Source organism: Anser brachyrhynchus (assembly GCF_964034855.1).
Source record: "Anser brachyrhynchus genome assembly, chromosome: Z".
Lineage (NCBI taxonomy): Eukaryota > Metazoa > Chordata > Aves > Anseriformes > Anatidae > Anser > Anser brachyrhynchus.
The window spans coordinates 21,601,144-21,620,570 of record NC_137697.1 but is presented as its reverse complement, the minus strand read 5'-3'; the positions used below and the strand labels follow the sequence as shown (position 1 = coordinate 21,620,570).

Sequence of the window (19,427 nt, the reverse complement as noted above, 5' to 3'; positions counted from 1 at the left end):
ACTAAAGCAGCTTGTACTGCCGAGCCACCAGGTTATAACACGAAAGGACACAGACTGCTTTTGATCCTCTTTGTAAATCTGGGCTGTCAGGAGAGACAAGATTTGCAGAGTTAAACAAGAACCAGAAATCTCTATTCTGCTGTTATACACCATTACAAAAAGCACTGATGTTCTGACCTAGGCTCCCACCCAAGGTACTAAAGTAATTTTTTGATTTGCTTTAAAAGCTAGAAGGAACAGTCAGGTTTCAATGAACAAGTTAATTTAAATACATATGGATGGATCTTGGCTGAAGGACAGTACATGCACACAGCTGTGCCTTTAAAAGCAACAAGGGTTCTGATCCTAACTGGAAACACTTTTTAATAGTTACCTAATAGCTAAATTATACACACTAGTTGCATGCAGCGTTATTACATCACTGCTATGTATAAAATTCAAAAGGGAGTGCTGTCAGAGCAGATCCCCAAGCACTAGCAGCAGGCCGATGAGCCGGGAAGGCAGGAGGCAGCCCAGCGCTGGAGCCCCAGAGCCGGCCTCTGGGTGCTTGTCTGCGAAGCACCCGCCAGCTGGAGGGAGAGCAGGCGCTGCGCGGGGACAGCACTCGGCGTTTGTGGTAGCTACAGATACCGAGATAATGTCTCTCTTCTCCCTCGAAGTGGCAGGGAAGAAATTACTGCCTCTGACTCCATTTTTTAACACATTTAAGATAATGAAGTGTTAAAATCATCTCTGCACAGAAGTGGAAGAACAAGTCTACAGTCCATGTTATGCTTAAGAATCTTGTGCTACAGACTATACCCATGTCCGCTCACTTGGTATCTGATTAAACAGCTTTTTCCAGCTTTACTAAGAAAGTTACAAGTCTGAGCAAGTTTCAGAGGTGGAGTTGAGAAGCCTACCCACCCTTTGCTCGTTCAACAGAAACCTCTACATCAAGAAACCCCAGAATACAAAATACAGCAGCCTCCTTCAATCTGGGTGAAGGCAACACAGGGACTAACTGTGCAAGTGATATTACTTGTCCGGAGGACATGCCTTTTTTTTTTTTTTTTTTTTTAAGTCCTCATTTGTATCAGGTCTCAAAGCTTTACAGCAACACAGAAATCTACTGATAAGCATACAGCTCACCAGGCTTATCAATACACAGATAAGCCATTGAATGCTTCTGGAAAAAGATCATTAAACGTTATTCGCCTACTTCAGTGAACTGTTACCTTGTCACTGCCACACAGATTTTCCTTCTACTCACTCCTCAGATATTCACCTTGCCATCAGAACAGAAATCTCTAGTAAATGCCTGGCATACCGCAGAGTTTGCAATAGATAGCAAGCACTGGAGGATGAAGAAAGTTGGAATTGTCAAAGATTGAAAAGTCCATATTAAGCCTAAAAGAGGATTCAAGAAAAAGGTGACCCCATACCTAAAGGAAAACTATAAGAACATATTCAGTTTAAATTGCAGTTTTACTACAGTAATCTGTGAAAAGGTGGGAAAAATATTGTAAACATAGCTGTTCTGCATCTCAAACCATTAAATCTAGCATGTTTTCCTTGGTTTTCAAAAACTATTCCTCCTTATTCCCATTTCGTTTTTTGCTATAGTCCTTGTTTTTATCAGATCTCAACACTCACTTCCCTCATAACTTCCCAAATACCAAAGGCGGCTTACTGCATCAATTACAGAACCGAACAAAAAATGTTATACGAACTGAAAGACTCCTCAGGAGATGCATCGTTTTCTTATGTTCCTGACACAAGTTCAGATTCCTGAAGTTGGCCACGGTACAAGCTGCATAAAAAATAGTCTATTTATGTCAAAATTATCTTTGTTTAGAAACGATGCCCTGCCTGTTTTAAAAACTCTTCATGCACACACACTTCTACCATTTCCAACCATAAATCAATTTGTCAAAATAAAGGTACTTAAACACAAACTAACTAGGCAGTAATTTTGTCAGATTATTATTATTTTTTTTTCCAGAAGATTAGCATTCTGGATAGAAAGTAGCAATGATAAAATTCTGGCGGAATAACTGTATCAACAAAATAACAGAGCAGTTCTACATAGCAGGCATAAATGAGTTTGTAATGTAAGAAACGTTTGTAAGATCTTAAGTCAAACACACAGTACACAATACTTATATTGACATTTTAAAAATGTCAAGGAAAACATGAATTGTTTTACAAACAGTTCTAAAACTACAAACTGTTTTACGAACAGTTTTCCCGCTCTACTCTGCACTGGTGCAGCCTCACCTCGAGTACTGTGTGCAGTTGTGGGCACCACAGTACAAAAAGGACATTAAGCTGTTGGAGAGTGTCCAGAGGAGGGCAACGAAGATGGTGAAGGGCCTAGAGGGGAAGACATATGAGGAGCGGCTGAGGTCACTGGGCCTGTTCAGCCTGGAGAAGAGGAGGCTGAGGGGGAACCTCATCGCAGTCTACAACTTCCTCGCGAGGGGGAGTGGAGAGGCAGGTGACCTATTCTCCGTAATCACCAGTGATAGGACCTGCAGCAACGGTGTTAAGCTGAGGCAGGGGAATTTTAGGCTGGACATCAGGAAGAGGTTCTTCACCGAGAGGGTGGTCGCACACTGGAACAGGCTCCCCAGTGAAGCAGTCACTGCACCAAGCCTGTCTGAATTTAAGAAGAGATTGGACTGTGCACTTAGTCACATGGTCTGAACTTTTGGGTAGACCTGTGCGGTGCCAGGAGTTGGACTTGATGATCCTTATGGGTCCCTTCCAACTCAGGATGTTCTATGATTCTATGAACTGCTACTTGATTCTATAATTCTAACATCAGTGTGTGGGCCAATAATAATTAAAACAGAATGCTAAAGTGATAAGTTATCTGAACACTTCAAATATTTAGACATAACACCTAGTCTAAGATACAGAAAGGCAAAAACATGTATATAGTGCAGCTCTCACCTCAGGAGGCTCAAAACACTTTAGAAATAAATTTAGTTTATGCTAGGTAAGAGCTCTGTACAATTAAATTTCAAGTAAAAGGCACATTTGAATATCTAAAAGGATAAAAATTCCTACCTCCAAAAGCTAGGTGAACCACCAGCCTGAAGCACGAGAATATGTATTCCCATTACAAAATATCATGATAAACTCTCTTCTAACAGGTTGGGCTGGACGAATTATGTTTCCACACACCCCGCATTAATTCAGGGTGAGTTTATTTAACGCACAAGAATTTGAAGAGATACCAGTTAATTAACCTCCTCAAGTCGGTATCCTTTGTAACCACTAGAGGGAACTAGCGAAAAGGGAACAGACACGTCTAAAGGTTACTATTGGTCAAAGCCCAACAGTAACCCTTACCCTGTTTCTGCTTCAGTCCCTGCGCATATAAACCTCGTTTTCTTGGCAGACAATTAAGAACAGAGCACTTTTACCTTTAGCCCTTATAATTACATTTGAAACACATTGCTACATAAAGTTTTCTGCACAGTACGCAAGAAGTAACAACGACATCTACTGCTAATAGAATGGCAATAAATTAGAAGTTGCACAAAATATGTTGAAAGAGATTAATGAAATTATTCTGAAGTCATGTCTCCTGATTAGCGAGTTCAAAACAATGAATCAACAGGGTAATTTCCAGTTAAGATTGTCCAGAGTCATTAGCACTAAATTAAGCACTCTGATGAATATTTGGAGACAGATTTCTTAAAACTTCATCTAATTGTAAGTACTGAAGCTTAGTATAACTTTCAAAAAAAAGAACGCTTTATATGTGACACGCAGAAAACAGGACACCTCTGTCTCAAGTACCCACGTCCAAGTAGAAGATTTCCATTCATTTTCAACTGCTCTACCATCAGCCTGCAGCTGTCAAACAGCTCACTGTGAAAATGAGGTTTATATACAAGCCATAGGAACAGGCACAGGATGTCTTCATGTACAGAGTATGCATTAAGTAGGTTCTCACCAAACTAGTTTTCCCTGTATGTATATGCACTTCGAAAAGCAACAGAAGAAACAGTTCTGGTTAAACCCTTCCAAACCATAAAAAGTCATGCAGTAGCGATACAGAAATACTTCATTTGGAATAACTCATTTACTCCATTCATAACACAAACTTCAGCAGGCTTACAAATGTCTGTAGGACTGTTTTAAGCAGTGCAACTTCCAGAACTCTAGTTTTTGATAGAATTTAAAATAAAAAATAGGTAGTTTAAAATGTTATCTCCCTTTACACACGATGTCAGTAAAAATATCAGTAAAAATATTAAATTCAACTTTATCAGCCAATACAAAAACACCCCCAACACTATCATTACTCATTCATGTGAAAAGAAAGACTGCTTTTATTTGCTGAAAGCCAACACCCTCTGTGCAAGACAATAGTGAAAACAACTTCAAGCACAGCACAGGTCTCTACAGTTAGCTGACCTACCCTGCCCTTGAAAGAAAATTTGGGAACTGGTGGAAAAACAGCTTACAGAAGGCTGTTTCTGCTGCACCAAAGATGACAAACCAAAGGATTTAGGTACCAAAATGCTCAAGACTTTGAAAATAAATGTCATCACACATTTTATTCCAGATTGTAATACTGTCGGTCATACTTTGTGCATTAAGTATGTGCCACCTTTCCTCACAGAATGGCTGAGGCTGGAAGGGACCTCCAGAGCTCATCTAGTCCAAACCCCCCTGCTCAAGCAGCGTCATCTAGAGCATGTTACACAGGATCGCATCCAGGCGGGTTTTGAATATCTCCCAAGAAACAGAGATCTTGTTCTCATTGCTTTCCAGAGGGGTGAAAAAGTTTGAACAAGACAAGAACAGTGTTTGAATACAAGCACAAAAAGCCCCCCACAGTAATCATCAGCTAGAAAACAGCGTACTGCTGATAAAAACAAGCAGTTCAGTAGCCTGTAACTCTGTCTTCTCCTAGTAACTAAACTGTAACTGAACTGTAACTGAACTGTCTCATTTCATTACAGCACCATTGTAGACTTTCTGCATGAACTTGTGCCTTAACTGCACTAGAGTAGGGCGCTCCTTAAAGGGAAATTGTCATATTCTTGCTGCTATCTGCTTTGAATTCCAACACGTTAAAAGCTAACCACCCCATTGCTAAGCAAGGAGAGGGAAACTCCAACCTGATGGTAGGTGAGCAAGGTGTTCCCTGCTCATTCTGCAGGGCAGTGACAAATTGCATCCTGTAACAGGATCTTCACACTCAGATCTGCATATCAGACCATTCGGGCCCAATAAAGTATCAGCCACAAAAAGGGCAGAGAAGTGAAACTACGGTGTTCTCATCCAAAAGTACATAACTCAAAGATGCTTCACAGTCCAGGATAGTAAAACAAAACTTTGCAGACTGCCCGTGCATCATAGAAGATAAGACCTTTCTTCAAAGATCTTAAAGTGAGACAATACAGATCAATAAGGCTGGCAAACCTTTCTAGGCAGGTGACACACAAGTTCTGTTTCTAATTGCAGCCTGAGGTCACATATTGCAGACTTCCTTTTAATGCGGCCAAGCCCAAATACATAATGGAGCATGGTTTTAGTCCAGGTGAACAGGGAAACACCCATCTACTCATATGGATACTCCAGAAAGAGAAGCTATATATGACTGGTATTGCCAGTTTAACACTGATGTAAAGTTATTAAAGAAATTAGTTAGTAGCCATGACAGCTTCTTCTCAAAACTTAGAACAACAACTAGCCCAGTAAGTCTCTGAAGATCAATTAGATACCACTGTACAAACCTTAAGTTCCCTGTGTTGCTTGATTAGATTATGGTAAAAGTAATTAAATTTGCTGTTTGTCTTTGCACTTTCTTTTTACATTTCAAACTGGTGGGTTTATCTAGCACAGTTAGATTTTCTCAAACCTATCAAATACCACACAACACATGAAATAGATATTTGATTTCCTGCTTAACCTCAACATAGCCTGCTTGGGGTAAACAAACATGGAAATAAGTAGGAACTGCACCTTAGAACACTTCAGGAGTAAAGCAGAACTTGAAGGAGACCAAGTTAAACTGGAAATTTTGTTTATGAAACCTGAAAACTTGCACGTTTGAGGCACTAGAACTTCAATGTCTATTAAAAAAAGGAATAATTTTAAAAAAGGAATGGGGAGTCCTTTCAATTTGAAGTAGAATATGACATGTACAAGGAAGATTGATTTAACTGCTATATAAGAAATACGGATTTATCAGAGTCAGAATAACTGAGGTTGCAAGGGTTATCTAGTCCCACCTTCTGCTCAGAGCTAGTCCAATTAGACATCCAAGTCTCCACCCTACAAGGAAGTATTCCTCAGAGAATTACAGTATCTACTCTTAAAGCCAAAGTGATTGTTATGAAACATAACTGGAACACACTGGCAAAGATCGGGTTGGTCAAAGTGAAACAATCTGCATTGTTTATAATTAATCAAGTGTGTTAGTCTGGAATTGACTGTAAGCTTTAGTCAAGCTTTAAGGAGTTTCAACTGTAACTACTTATAGATAAAACTGTAACTTACAGCTGCTGTTGGAAGACAGACCCAAGAGTGACAAAAGTGTGCCAAGAGAGGCAGAGAACGATTTTTTTCCTTTCCTAAAAGGGAAGTTTCAACAGTTTGGAACTGACAGCATTTAGGTTTGCTGCAGCATATGCTTATGTAGTCAGCTGAAACTGCTGATTCACCTTCCCCTAGAGTCTTCTTTCAGGAAACATACAATGACCAGCAGCAAGTCCACTTTGCAAATTTAGTAACATTAATACACATGACATCGCTTGTCATTTAAGAGCTCCTGCTGATACCTATGCTAAAATAATGCAACGTGTAAGACATAGCCAAACTTAGTTTTCCTCCTTGAAAGAGCATAACTGAATCAAGTTTAAAGAAAAACTTGTTATCTATAGTAAAGAATTAAACATTTGAGCAATACATCTCATCTTCCCCTGAAAGCATGGCTTCACAACATCTACAGGTTTCACTATTAGCATCATGCCGCACAAATAGGATGTGTCATTTTACCAGTCTTGGCTATACTTGCTTACTTAAACTGCAATTTTGAGGTAATAAAGTCCTCCCAAGTTATTTCAGATCATGGGAGTGCAAGAAAGAGGGAGGGATGGACATCTGTTCCCCTTCCTGCCAAACCCCAATACATTGTTAAGCTTGTGTTCATACCAGTCAATATATCTGACGTTAATATTAAACTCCTAGTATTTAAAACATCCCTTCTTCCTCCCCCACTTAAGATAGCTATTATCAAGATACCCGAATTCTGCCTGAATTCTGATTCCTCTGCAGTGAGTCCATTCAACTAGATGATACTATAGAGAGCAAATATTTCCAAGCATTATCTGTTTGCACAAAAGCAAAAAATAAAAATAAAAAAAATCTTCTCTTCCACAACATAAATTGTATTAGAATTACCTTAAAAGTTTCCTATTAGGGCTAAGCAGACACTGCATTTAACAAGCAGAAGATGCTAAGTCTTGCCATGCTTTTTAAAAGAATTTCCCTTTTCAAAGTCTCTCCCAGTATTTTAAGCTCATGGTAGCTCTGGCAGCTATTTCCTATTCTTTTTTTTTCTTTTTCTTTCCTCTTTTTTTTTTTAAGGGCCAGTGGAGGAGGAGGGGTGATGAACCAAAAAACTACAGCAGCTTTGCTTCAAAGTTCCCACTGTTGAATGTTACTGAATACATATCGTTGCTACTTGTGCACCCCACCCATGTGGCTGAGCAGCATCTACATACCCTATAGCTAGGGTGTTAACTCTGGTCTGCTATTATCAACCCAAGGAGCTTTGCTTTAATCAAAGCACCCTGCTCACTGACACCCTTTACAAAGTCTGTTTAGAAAGAAAAAAGACTGAATTTGGTAGATGGAGGCATGCAGAGAATCTAACTTTCTTCTGCTAAACTGTTGACACACAGTACAGTTTGAGCTGATGAGTAATAATTGAGTAAACAGCATGCATCTCTATTTGGCAAGTGTCAACTTTTAACTGTTCCTTACTCACTACTTCCACGTTGCATCCCTGTACTTTCTGTTCTTGATACCAAGAAGAGCACTTCCCCTGATTTGAAAGTGCACTTACTAAGGTCAACTCTGACAGAGGTTTCTGCCTGAAAACAGTATTGTTTATTGAGACTACACAGAAAGGTGCTGCTGCTGCTGCCACAGAGGGCTCAACTCATGCTGCTTGTGCCATTATGCCAGTTATAGGCACTTGCATTCCCCTTATTTCTGTAAAATTAAAGTATACACTATCGATATTATTTACCACAGCTATTTTTACAAAATGAATCAATAACACCTCTGAGTTTACCAGTAGAGTAAAATTTGTTTATAGAAATACTCCCACTTGTTTACAGAAATCAAATTGGTTATTTACTGCATGGCCAGCTGCATGGTTGGTGCAGTAGTTTTGCTTAGTGTCAGTTACCTCAAGCATTAGAGGTAGCACCACAGTTACTTTAACCATACACATCACCTGTCATTAAATAACATTACAGAAATATTGACTGACACGCTCCTAACAGCTTAGCAGCAGTATCACAGCCTTTACTGCTATCTGATATCAAGTGAGCACTTCCAAGAGTGTTTTCTTCCACATGGTATTGCACCCATGAGGCAATCCTTCACCAACTTGCATTTTGGCCTGTACTTTTCAGGCATTCTTTAGACATTCCTCCAGGCATTTCAGAACACCCTGGTTCAAAGTTATCTGGCTATAGTTTAACCTTTACTATATTTGAATCTTCAGTCAATTCATGTATTTAGCTAATTCAAGGGAACGATAGGAGTAAAGCATCTCAAGTAAGTTCACTACTGTTTGGGGGCACGGGTTTGACAGAAGGAGAGTTCAAGACCTCTACTAAGATTATGAAGACTACCTGTTAATGCTCAGACAAGATGGAGGAGAAAACTTTATGAACATATGGCAGACAGATCACTGCTTTAGTGGATACAAAGATTTAAGATAATCTTAAGTCCTCATATGCATACAACTTCAGACTCAGATAAGGAGCTCCCATAAGAATAGCATGCAAGCCCAGCTATCAACCATAATACTGCTAAATGATGCAGTCTTTCATGAGTCAGCCAGTCTCCATTCTCACCATTCTTTAGAAAGTACTAGATTAACCAGCATAATTGCTTAAGAAACTGTACCCAAGCAGCACAAAGATTTGTTTCTGAAATGAAACAAAAATCCAAGACAGCAGAGTTGGAAAGACTTAATGTAATGGAACAACAATAAATACTTAACACCTGTGTTCACTGGAGAACAATAAAGTTACATTTACTTGTTTATAGGAAATACTATGCTGCACAAATACAGCACAAGTAACAATATGTGCATGTAGAGATGAATTGAATTTAGTAGTTCACAATCTGAAGAAACAAAAAAAATCATGGTGTTGTGAAACAGGATAGTCTACAAGACCCATAAGGCAATCCTACTTTCTGTTCAACATCTAAGATCCTCAATAAGAATAAGGAGTCCAGTTTCAGTGCTGTACCTCAAGGAAGGACAGAGTTCAGAGCAGAACAATACAAAGCAAAGTTGTAAAACATGTTCATGTGAAGAACAACAGAGGAAAGAGGTGCTGTTCAGTCTAGCAGAAAAGGCAAGAAATTGTAGTTACTACAAAGATGAAGGAAGTGATCTCGTTTTCAGAATTACACTGAATAGGACTGTAAAGGAGAACTCAAAACAGATGAAGATGACAAAAGAAGGAATTGTAACTGTAGAAACAAACTCAAATGATTCCATGACCCCGTGACGCCTCACTGTTAAAACACCTAATTGCCTAACTTATAAATACACATAGCATCTAATATTATCATGTGAGCTATGACCATCCTAAAGGGAGGAATTAGGACTAATTTAACAACCCTTCACGAGTTCCCTTCAATTTATTTTCTCTTCTGGTACTATACCGTCAAAACTCACTAAAGAAAAACAAAGAAGACAGTATTCACAGCTAAACGAGGACTGACACATTTCAGAAGCTAAACAAGGTACTTAAATTTGAGATGGCCACATCTTTCTCCCGTGTATTTCCCACTTCAGTCTGAGATTCAGATCAAAATTCAAATAAACAAGCTTATTCAGTGTTCAGAAGTTCAGAGTTCAGAAGACTACTCTTGGACTTAACTTTTTGTTTAGCTATCAGGGAGTGTTTTTGCAAATTTGACTTTGTAGGGAGATGTCAAATGTGAATACATGAGAATGTAAATTAGATCGTTTATGTCAACATATGACTGTGACAGATCAGCAGCAAGAGCAGATCTAAGTTACTGTGTAAGATTCAAAAACAATTCATAGTTTCCTAGTTTCTAACCAGGAAGAGTTTTTGCTATGCCTTTCTGCATATATCTGTACTACTCACCAGTGACTTGCCTACACATTTAAGTCTGTTAAAGAGAGAATTGAACTTTTTATGTCTTAACACATGTGAATGCTTTTCTCCAGGATTCTCTCAGGCAAGTTCAACTGCTGCTGCAAGTCAGTGCCTCACATGCGGCAATCCTCATGGCAAGTGAGGCACTTGCTCCTAAACCAGTATGCCAAACCTTGAGTTTTTACCGTTTCAGAGAACTCCCAACAAGCTTTGCTAGATTTAATTAACTACATATGCTTTAAGTGACCAGTAAGAGATTACACACAGACCACCAATAGACAAGCATTTTAGGAATATTATATTCTTAGCACCAGCTTATTATTTAATTTGTAATTTAGATGTTCTCTTTTATGATCACAAATTCTCTAACTGCAAACATCTGTTACACAAACTGAAAATCACAAGTAACCACACCAAGAATTAGTATGTGAACCCTGGATATTTTAACAATGTGAAGCAAACAACCTGCATTCTAGTAGTACTGAGAAGACTACAATCTCCCAAGTAGACCACGATCTATATAATTTCACTGACTTTTCCTTCTATGCCAACATTTACCATATTTCATAAGGTCTTTCAGAATTACAGCCATCTGTACTTGTACATGAGGTCCATTTCACTCCAGTATCTTGCATACTGTATGACTGAGCTATATTAGAACTAGCTGTAAAGCATTACAGAAACTAATATGCTATCCTACACAATTGTCAGCAAAGAGAAAAAATCAGACCGTTGATGTGCTGCAGAGCAACAGAACATGGCAACTCAATTCAGTTTGAAAGAGAATATTTAGCTGTCACTGAAACTACTTGAGATCTGATTTGTTCCAACATTTAGGCTGCAAATGTCAGAAAAAAGGGCTTCATCACCACTTGTGTACAATCATCATTATGAACCTGAGAAATGAAGGTGAGCTTAAACATCCCTACTTACTCCCATACCTCCTATTCCTTCCTTCACCTGCACTGTTGCTTTGATTTAGGCCAGTCTTACTTGTGAATTGTTATTGAGAAACTTGTGTTGAGATGAATTGTCAAAAAATGAGCAGATTAGGAAGCCACATTCTTTCTCCTCTTCAGACCTCAGCAGCTACTACTGATGAAGCAAATGACTGAAAAATCACATCACTGAAACACCTGAATTCCAGGAGAGGAAGTAGATTGAGAATGTCAACAGACACTGTTTCTGTCCCCTCCTCACCCTATGACACAACTGAAAATACACTCTTGGCACATTAATTTTAAAAATAATCAAGAATGCATTTATAACTAGCATTCACTGATCAACATTAGAAGAGATATGGTTTGCTAGAAATGACTTGACAGCAATTCACGAAGCTTACTGAAAAAACAGTTAAGGGTCAAAACATCAGTGTAGACTTCTGAAGACCTGTTGCAGTATTTCTGCATACATGTAAGTGTAGTTTGTGTGTTTAAGTGGGCTATTTATTTCAATGGCTCCATACAGACCTGCCAAATAGCAAAATGAAATTTAATGTACAAAACTATCTACTGATAGCAGAAATGTACACTTCTCATTCAACTTCAATTTTTAAAAAAGTTTGTTATAGCAGTATGATGAATAATTTTTTTATATAGCATTCCTTCTTTGCATGTTCAGAATGAATAGGAAAGTACAAACTTACTCATTTAAGTTTCTCTCCAGACATGCAACAGATTTGGAGTGATTTATTTGCATGTCTTTACTGGCATTATCAGTAAGTTAGTTCAGTCTTGGGACAGAGCTAGAGATGTATAAAAAAGGAGAAAAAGACGGTCTTAGCAAAATTTTATAGGATTTTATTAGTTGAGGAGTGCTATGAACAACTTAAAGATGCAGTACCCTTCTACACTCTTCATTTCCTGTTGATATTCTGAGCTCCACTTTCACAAAATTAAACTTCATTAGTTTCAGAACATTAGTTTCTGACTAGACTAACTGGTCAGAAAACTCTTGCTGTGGCATCCACTGCTAATAAAACAAAATAGTATGATAAAGTTATCTTCAATAGCATTTTTCAGTATCTTCACACAGTTAACAAAAATAATTTTTTATATCAATATTTACACAGTATTCAAACAAAAGCTCTACTTAATATTGCTAACATGAAAATTTAAGTAGCTATGTGATTGGAGGGACAGGCAGAAGCATTTGGTACTCAGTCTGAGGCTGAAACTTTCTAATTACAGAAAAAATAGGAAACAGATATTCTGGATGCTTATCAAGATGGAAGCAAAACTTGATATTTTCTCTGAGCTTGAAAAAAGATAAGTTAATCTTGCACAACCTTACACTTAGACAGAAGCATAAGACTACTTGGCCTACTCAAAAAGAAGGCTGAAGTTAATTTTAAGAAATGCTTTAATATCATACCTCAGTATTTTAGTTGGTATCCTTCCCACTTTACCCAGAAGCTGATTTGTAGTATGAATGGATTTAAGCAGTCTGACATTAGGGTACCTTTTTAGATTTGGAACAATTTTAATGGTTTGAGAGGCCTCTTTTAAGAATATTTTGTGGGTTATTTTGTTAAATTAAAGATACTTCAAGTGCAAAACATTATCGTGAACTATTTTTAGCCATTGGGAGTTTACCTTTGTATGGTGTTGTACTAGGCTGTCGAAAGTCCACCTCTACCCCTTGTCCTCTCCTCAGGAACCTACTTGCTGGCTTTTCCACTTCACCATTACAGCTAGTATTAGTAAAAATATTTTTTCAATGCCTAACAGCATATTCACATTGGCAAGGCAAAACACAACATGTGGATGACCTTAAGAGTGAAATTAACTACTCTTAATACTTTGTGAATACGGAATCTTCCAACTTTTTTTTTCTAGGTTATATGGAAAAGACAACCACATGTTATGTGGTTAACAAACATTCTGTGAAAATTTCAAGCTGACTTTTTTCGCCCCACAGTGGTATTCAAAAGTGCCTTATTAATTGCCATCAATATTGGGCTGTTTAAAGTTTGTTCTGCAGTTTTCTAAATGAATCTATTAACTAGAATCCAAATTCCGGAAAGAGTAATTTCAAAACTAAATGTCCCAATTCCAGTTTACCTGTCTGGAAATAAGTCAACTTTTAATAAAGTAACAAAATCAACTGTTCGAATACTTCTGCCAAAATGTAATTTTATTAGCATGTCAAATCCAACTTTTTGGCTCTTTACTGTCTTACCTAGATCTGTATTTAAAAACAAAAAAACAAGATGTAAAGCCTTACTGAGTTTCTTTTGACAACTGGCAGTTGTAGTATATTAAGAATTTCACAAGATGAGAATTATTTAACAAGCTAAACTTTGGGGAAACAAGCAATTTGTGGGGAAAAACTTCTTAAAAAAAGACCCCGTTTTACTCATCCTGATTTTTCTGTTTAGCGCTATTCTACATAGCGGACTTCTCTCAATGCCTAAACAGCAGCATAAACAATGAAGTAATCATTCTTTCATCAAGGTAGCCACTTTGATGCCTTTCACAGATGTTAAAACGCGTGCCTCCTGCTCTAGATATACATATCTTGTATATCATCACTTCAAAATGAAAAAGGGAGCCTATCTACTCCTCATGTGCCAAAACCACTGTATATACGAGTATATGGAGAATGATTTCTTCCAGTATGACACAAAGACAGTAATTTTAAAAAGTTCAACAAGACTTGAAAACGTATTTCAGTTTGATAAACACAAGATTTTGAAAATGCAGATCAAAATAGTGTCAGTTTATTTTGTTAAACAATTACAAAGTCAATAACAAACACATGCAGAAGCTGTGTGGAAAAATTAAAACTAAGATGGAAAAAAAGAAACCCAAGCTGATGCAGAGTTTCTCATGAAACATTCATTTCTAAAAATTCTCAGAAATTCTCTGAGTGTTCAACTCAGGTGTTAAATGAATGTCACAAAAACATTATCTGAATTTCAAGACTTCAGGAGAACATTTAAGTTAATTTACTCAAAATGAGTTAATTTATCCATGTTGTTCTCAGTGTACTGTAACTCACACCTACCCCCTGCCCCATACTTATACCTTTGGAAGTAATGCAAATTAGTAAGGTAGAATATCAAGTCTACCAGTACAGAGGGTAAAGAACGAAAATGTTGGGTTAGTTTAGTATGTGAAAAGGAACACCTTCCACTTCAATGAAAAAGGAAATCTTACGTGGTTATTCACACTATATAGAACAGATACAATTTACTTGCTTTAAGTTGGATGCATTCTCCATGTTCTCTACATGTAAACCTAGATGTTTTCTCCCTAACAACATTTCTCTGATCTCAGGTTAGAAATTCTATATTCCATCTTCAAACTGCTGTACAGACTTGGAGTCAGTCCTTGAGTTTATTATTTAAGAGAGCAACTTCTCAAAAACATCAGTACCTTTGTGCTCATGCAACACTTCTTTTTTTTTTAAACACACCAGAGAACTAAAGAAACTAAGTCTGCTCTTGAGTTCTTTGGCAATACATATTGCCATTAGATCAAAGAAAAGGTCATCAGCCATCTCAGACCTGACAATCTCTTACGGCTGGAGAAAAAAGAAACTTCCTAATGAAGCTTTGCCATCACAACCAGCTATTTTACAGACATATGTACGTGCTCAGTACATTTAATGAAACATTTAAGTAGAAGAAAGGACTCGTGGCTTGCACAGGCACCATTCCCTCATTTGCCTCACTGATGGTCTTATTGCTGTCTTAGATTTTCCCCTCCTCCTGTTCCAGGAAATTAATGAGCCCTTTAGAAGCTGTACTTGAAACATTTCATGTGCATTCAAGAACCTCAATACAAGAAAAGGCAAATGCTCTGATAAAAGCAAACAGCAGCAAATTCTAACACTTTATGCTTGAACATTACATGTTTCACATTTCTCAGCTACCAGTTGTTGCTGTTGCTAAGCAGTAAGTTTTTCTAAGTCTACTCATACTGAAATTTTATATAAAGTTCATTTTAAATCAGTGTTTTCTCTGTTCAGAGCACAATGAAACAGTCACAAAGTTTCAGTCTGTCTTGCATACTCTAAAGATAAACAACCTTGTGACATGCTACAGTAATTCTCACAAACATACTTTTGTTAGCAAACAGCTTCTGCAGCCTACCAGAATTAGCTACCCACTCAGCAAACAACAAAGAGCTTCAAAAACAAAAAAGCGTAGTACTTTATATGGCAATAGACTCTAGCTAATCAAAATGATTGCTTAGTGAAAGAAATAATTTCCTCTCACAATTTTATTCAATTATGTATCAGTTCAAGAACACAGCTCTAAACAGAACAAAACTTTGCCTCCTGGCAATAGCTTTTCAAGGGATTTTTGCTTGAGTTTTGTTAATCTGATCAAGAAAGTTCCTTCAGAAATTTTCACAGTAAGAAATGAGGTATTTTGACTTATAAAAGTCCATCATCTCCTACTCTCCATCCATTGTTTAAATATAAAGCTTGCACAAAAGTTAAAGAAAAATTAAAGGATGGGTGAAACTACGGATTATTGAAATGGAATGAATATCCACCCTGTCAATATTGTATTTTTCCTACAAAGATTTTGCGATTTTTAGGAAAATACAGCACTAACCACTCTAATTTTGAAAATACCTTACTGAAGCAAGATAGTTGGACGTGTTACCAACAAATATTAAAGATTACCAGATCACAACTGTATGTTTTATGTTTATTTCATTAAACCAAACACCTACTTGTGTGCATACAGGACTTTTCCAAGGCTTCTGGTGTTCAGATTACATATTTTAGGAGGAACAGTTAGCAGAAACAGATACGCTTTCACACCTAAGACATCTACAATGCAAAGCTATCACTGTATTATAAAGACAGGTTATTGCACTGGAAAAAATGATAACATGATTTTCTGAGTTCTGAGTCCAAACTAGTGTTACAAAACTGCGTTACCTTTTAGTGTTTTCCTTGCTTTGTCTTGGATTGATAAGGGTATTTATTTGCATACTACAAAGACAATAATTTTAAATAAGGTATTGCTTTAATGTATTAAATGGTTTGATTACTAATTTAGGAGCTGGGTGCCACAATATTCCCCACTCCACTTAAGAATAAAAACAACTTGTAAACAGTACAAAGTAATACACACGAAACTGAAAAACGCCAAATCACCTGCTGAATCTTTCACCAAACCTTGTTTGAATTCCAGCCCAAGGTCAGGCAACCAGGATTTCCATGTACCCACCACCCCATGTGTGAAGACCCCCATGCCCTTAGAGGAGTTTTTGAAGTGCGAGCTCTACAGATATGCAATCCAGCAACTTGTTTGGTGCATCCTCTTGAGACATTTCTTTAAGGTATTCCAAGAGTAAACTTTCGTCTCAAAAGTACTCACAGATTAGGTTTGTATTTTTTCACTAGATTATGGAAAACAATCCTGGTTTTGTAACTTAATTTTGTATGCTTTGATGTCACTACTATCAAAATGAAGGCAAGATGCTAAGCTACAAATGGACTAGAATTCTAACCATGATTTTTTAGACAACTTACCTAAAGACAGCACTTAAATTAAGAGCTTATTATAAAGATCCCCCAAGAAAAGGTGAAACTTCCTAATTACATACAGTACTTCGAGAAGCCCAAAGTGAAAATAAGTAAAATGTAGGTAACAAAATGTATGTACCTACTTTGGTATCTATTTTAATATGTATTCCTGCAACGTATTTATAATCCAGGTATAGGATCTGGGTTGCACTGGATACTGTAATTAAACTTGCCTATCTTGTACCTGAAAACAGAGTGGATATTTTATATCCCATGTTCTTTAAAAAAAACCTCAGACCTTCAAGCACTTTAGGTAAAAGAAAATAATGAAGTTCATTGGAAGAAAAGGCATAGATCAGGAAAACTAAAAATACTAATGAAGAGTAGAGCCTTAGAAGACAGAAACAAGAGCCAGGAATCTGATTGAGTAAAAGCTGCCAAATGATGAAACAGATGAACCTAAAACCAGAATGATAATCGAAGAGAATGGACTACAACACTAACAAGTTCAACATCTAGGACAGATAAGAAACAATTTGATAATGAGAAACGATGGACAAAACCAATAAAAAGCCACTTAAATATGATGCAAACTTTTTTCTTTTTCAAACTAGAGAATTCAAGAAAGTTCACAGTTGTAGCTCCCCGTCTTCTAAACTCCCATCTATGCACAACAAGCAAATCAATTCATTTGGAACATATTTAACATATCGCTTCAATCTTGCGACTTTTGTCTGTCACATATATCTTGAGTACTTTACTGGCTACACAGTGAAGCTTACAACTACCACAAGGACCACCAGATCTAGTGAGTGAGAAAAGGAATAAGGAAAAAACATACCTTGTGTTGTTCTATTGCATCTACCCACTGTTGCCTGTGGTCCGGGTCCTGAGCTCGGAGGTACCAAACACTATCATTTACACTTATATCAAATCTGCATTCATCAAAGTCATGGGGCTGTGAAAAAAAAGCTAGAATTAATAACATGATCAGCAATATTTCACAGAATATTTTGACATTCAAATATCATAATTAGCAAAACTGATCTATACAGCCTTGAATTCATCCTAAATTCTATATTCAATTTTAAGTAGCTGTCTCTACTAATTAACTAACATACACTTTCATAATGATAAGTGTCAGTCTTCTGAACCAGAAGCCAAACCGCTTAATGCATTCTAATTAAAGAAAAAATATCACAGACATTGACCAAAACTCCATACTTCCAAACAAATCTTTTAGCATTTAGTGAACACAGACAGGAAAGTACACAAGTATAATTATTTTTATTTTTTTTAAATTTCAGAGCAAGAAAGACAAATTAAGGTTACTGCTATCAGTACTGATTTTAGATGAGGGAAAACAAAATGCAGCAAAAGCCACCAAGACAGAACCATAAAAACAGACTATAGTAAAACATGGATGAGGCAACAAGAGGAAGCTGTTGCACTCTACCTCCAATTGTTTTTACCATCTAAAAGAAGAATGTCAGATAATTGGGAGCAATATTCAGTCCTTTCCCATATCACTACTTGAATACTTCTAACTTTCAGTTCACATGCCTGAAATATTAAAAAGCTTTCACTAAAATTACAATGGAGCAGGTAAGAAAAGGGGAACAATCTCATCTGCCTTTTGCCCTGACACTGTCAAAGTTAATCCCTAGCAAACATCCAACACAGAGCACAAAAATTTTTCCCTTCATTGAAAATTACTCTTAAAGAAGCATAACAGTTAGAGCTGAATACTTTCTTGATTTTATTTTTTTTGGCTACATACAATGAAAGGTTAAATGTACAATTATTGCAAGAAGCCTATGGGCTCATAGGTTAAAGCAAGTGATGTGATTTTGAGGGCCACAAATACTGACTCTTGATGCTAAAGACAAGACTATATAAGTCCCTGTCCTTTAACAATATAAGAAATGGTCTACAACACATTCACCTTGCGGACAACTAAAGCACTGTGGATCACTCATGAAACACTTCACAAAAGAAAACCAAATAATAAGTCTCATCTGTTGGTCCATGCAAGAATCCATAGCATCAGTAAGAATTATTTTCAAACGATCTGGAAGTCAGAAGCTACTTACACTTAACCCACAATTTTATTTAAATCTACTAATGAAAAATAGAACAAAAGCCAACAAGCAAATAAGGAGCTATGAAGAGTTTAACAATGTATGTGAAGTCACTTTTTTTTTTTATAGCTTCATGTATTTGGTCAAGCATCTGAAGTTCAAACTAGAAAATTTAACTTCCCCATTTGAAAAACACGATGCCTTTTCACTGAGACAGGAAAGGGAAATGCTATACTTGAAGTCTAGTTAAAAATTTTGAACACCTTTCTGGACCATTCACTAGATGTCCACTTCTGCATTACTCATACTTAGAAGATTAGATCATCTAGAAATCAGGTCCAGGGCTTACACTGGGCTTACCAAGGTTTTGGTAGTGGGGACTGCAGGGTGGCCTCTGTGAGCAGAGACCAGCAGCTGCCCCATGTCAGATCAGAGCCAGCTCCAGATGGCTCCAGAAGGGACCCAC

At 37.2% G+C, this 19,427-nt stretch overlaps 1 protein-coding gene across 2 annotated transcripts in view; it reads right to left on the bottom strand.

The window, feature by feature from the left end:
* CERT1 (ceramide transporter 1) overlaps positions 1–19,427 on the bottom strand; it is an 81,284-nt gene that overhangs the window by 37,735 nt on the left and 24,122 nt on the right. For both annotated transcript variants that reach the window (XM_080573602.1, XM_080573603.1), the window contains exon 3: positions 17,722–17,838. In XM_080573602.1, coding sequence (XP_080429728.1) covers positions 17,722–17,838 — 117 coding nt within the window. The remainder of the gene's footprint in view (positions 1–17,721; positions 17,839–19,427) is intronic.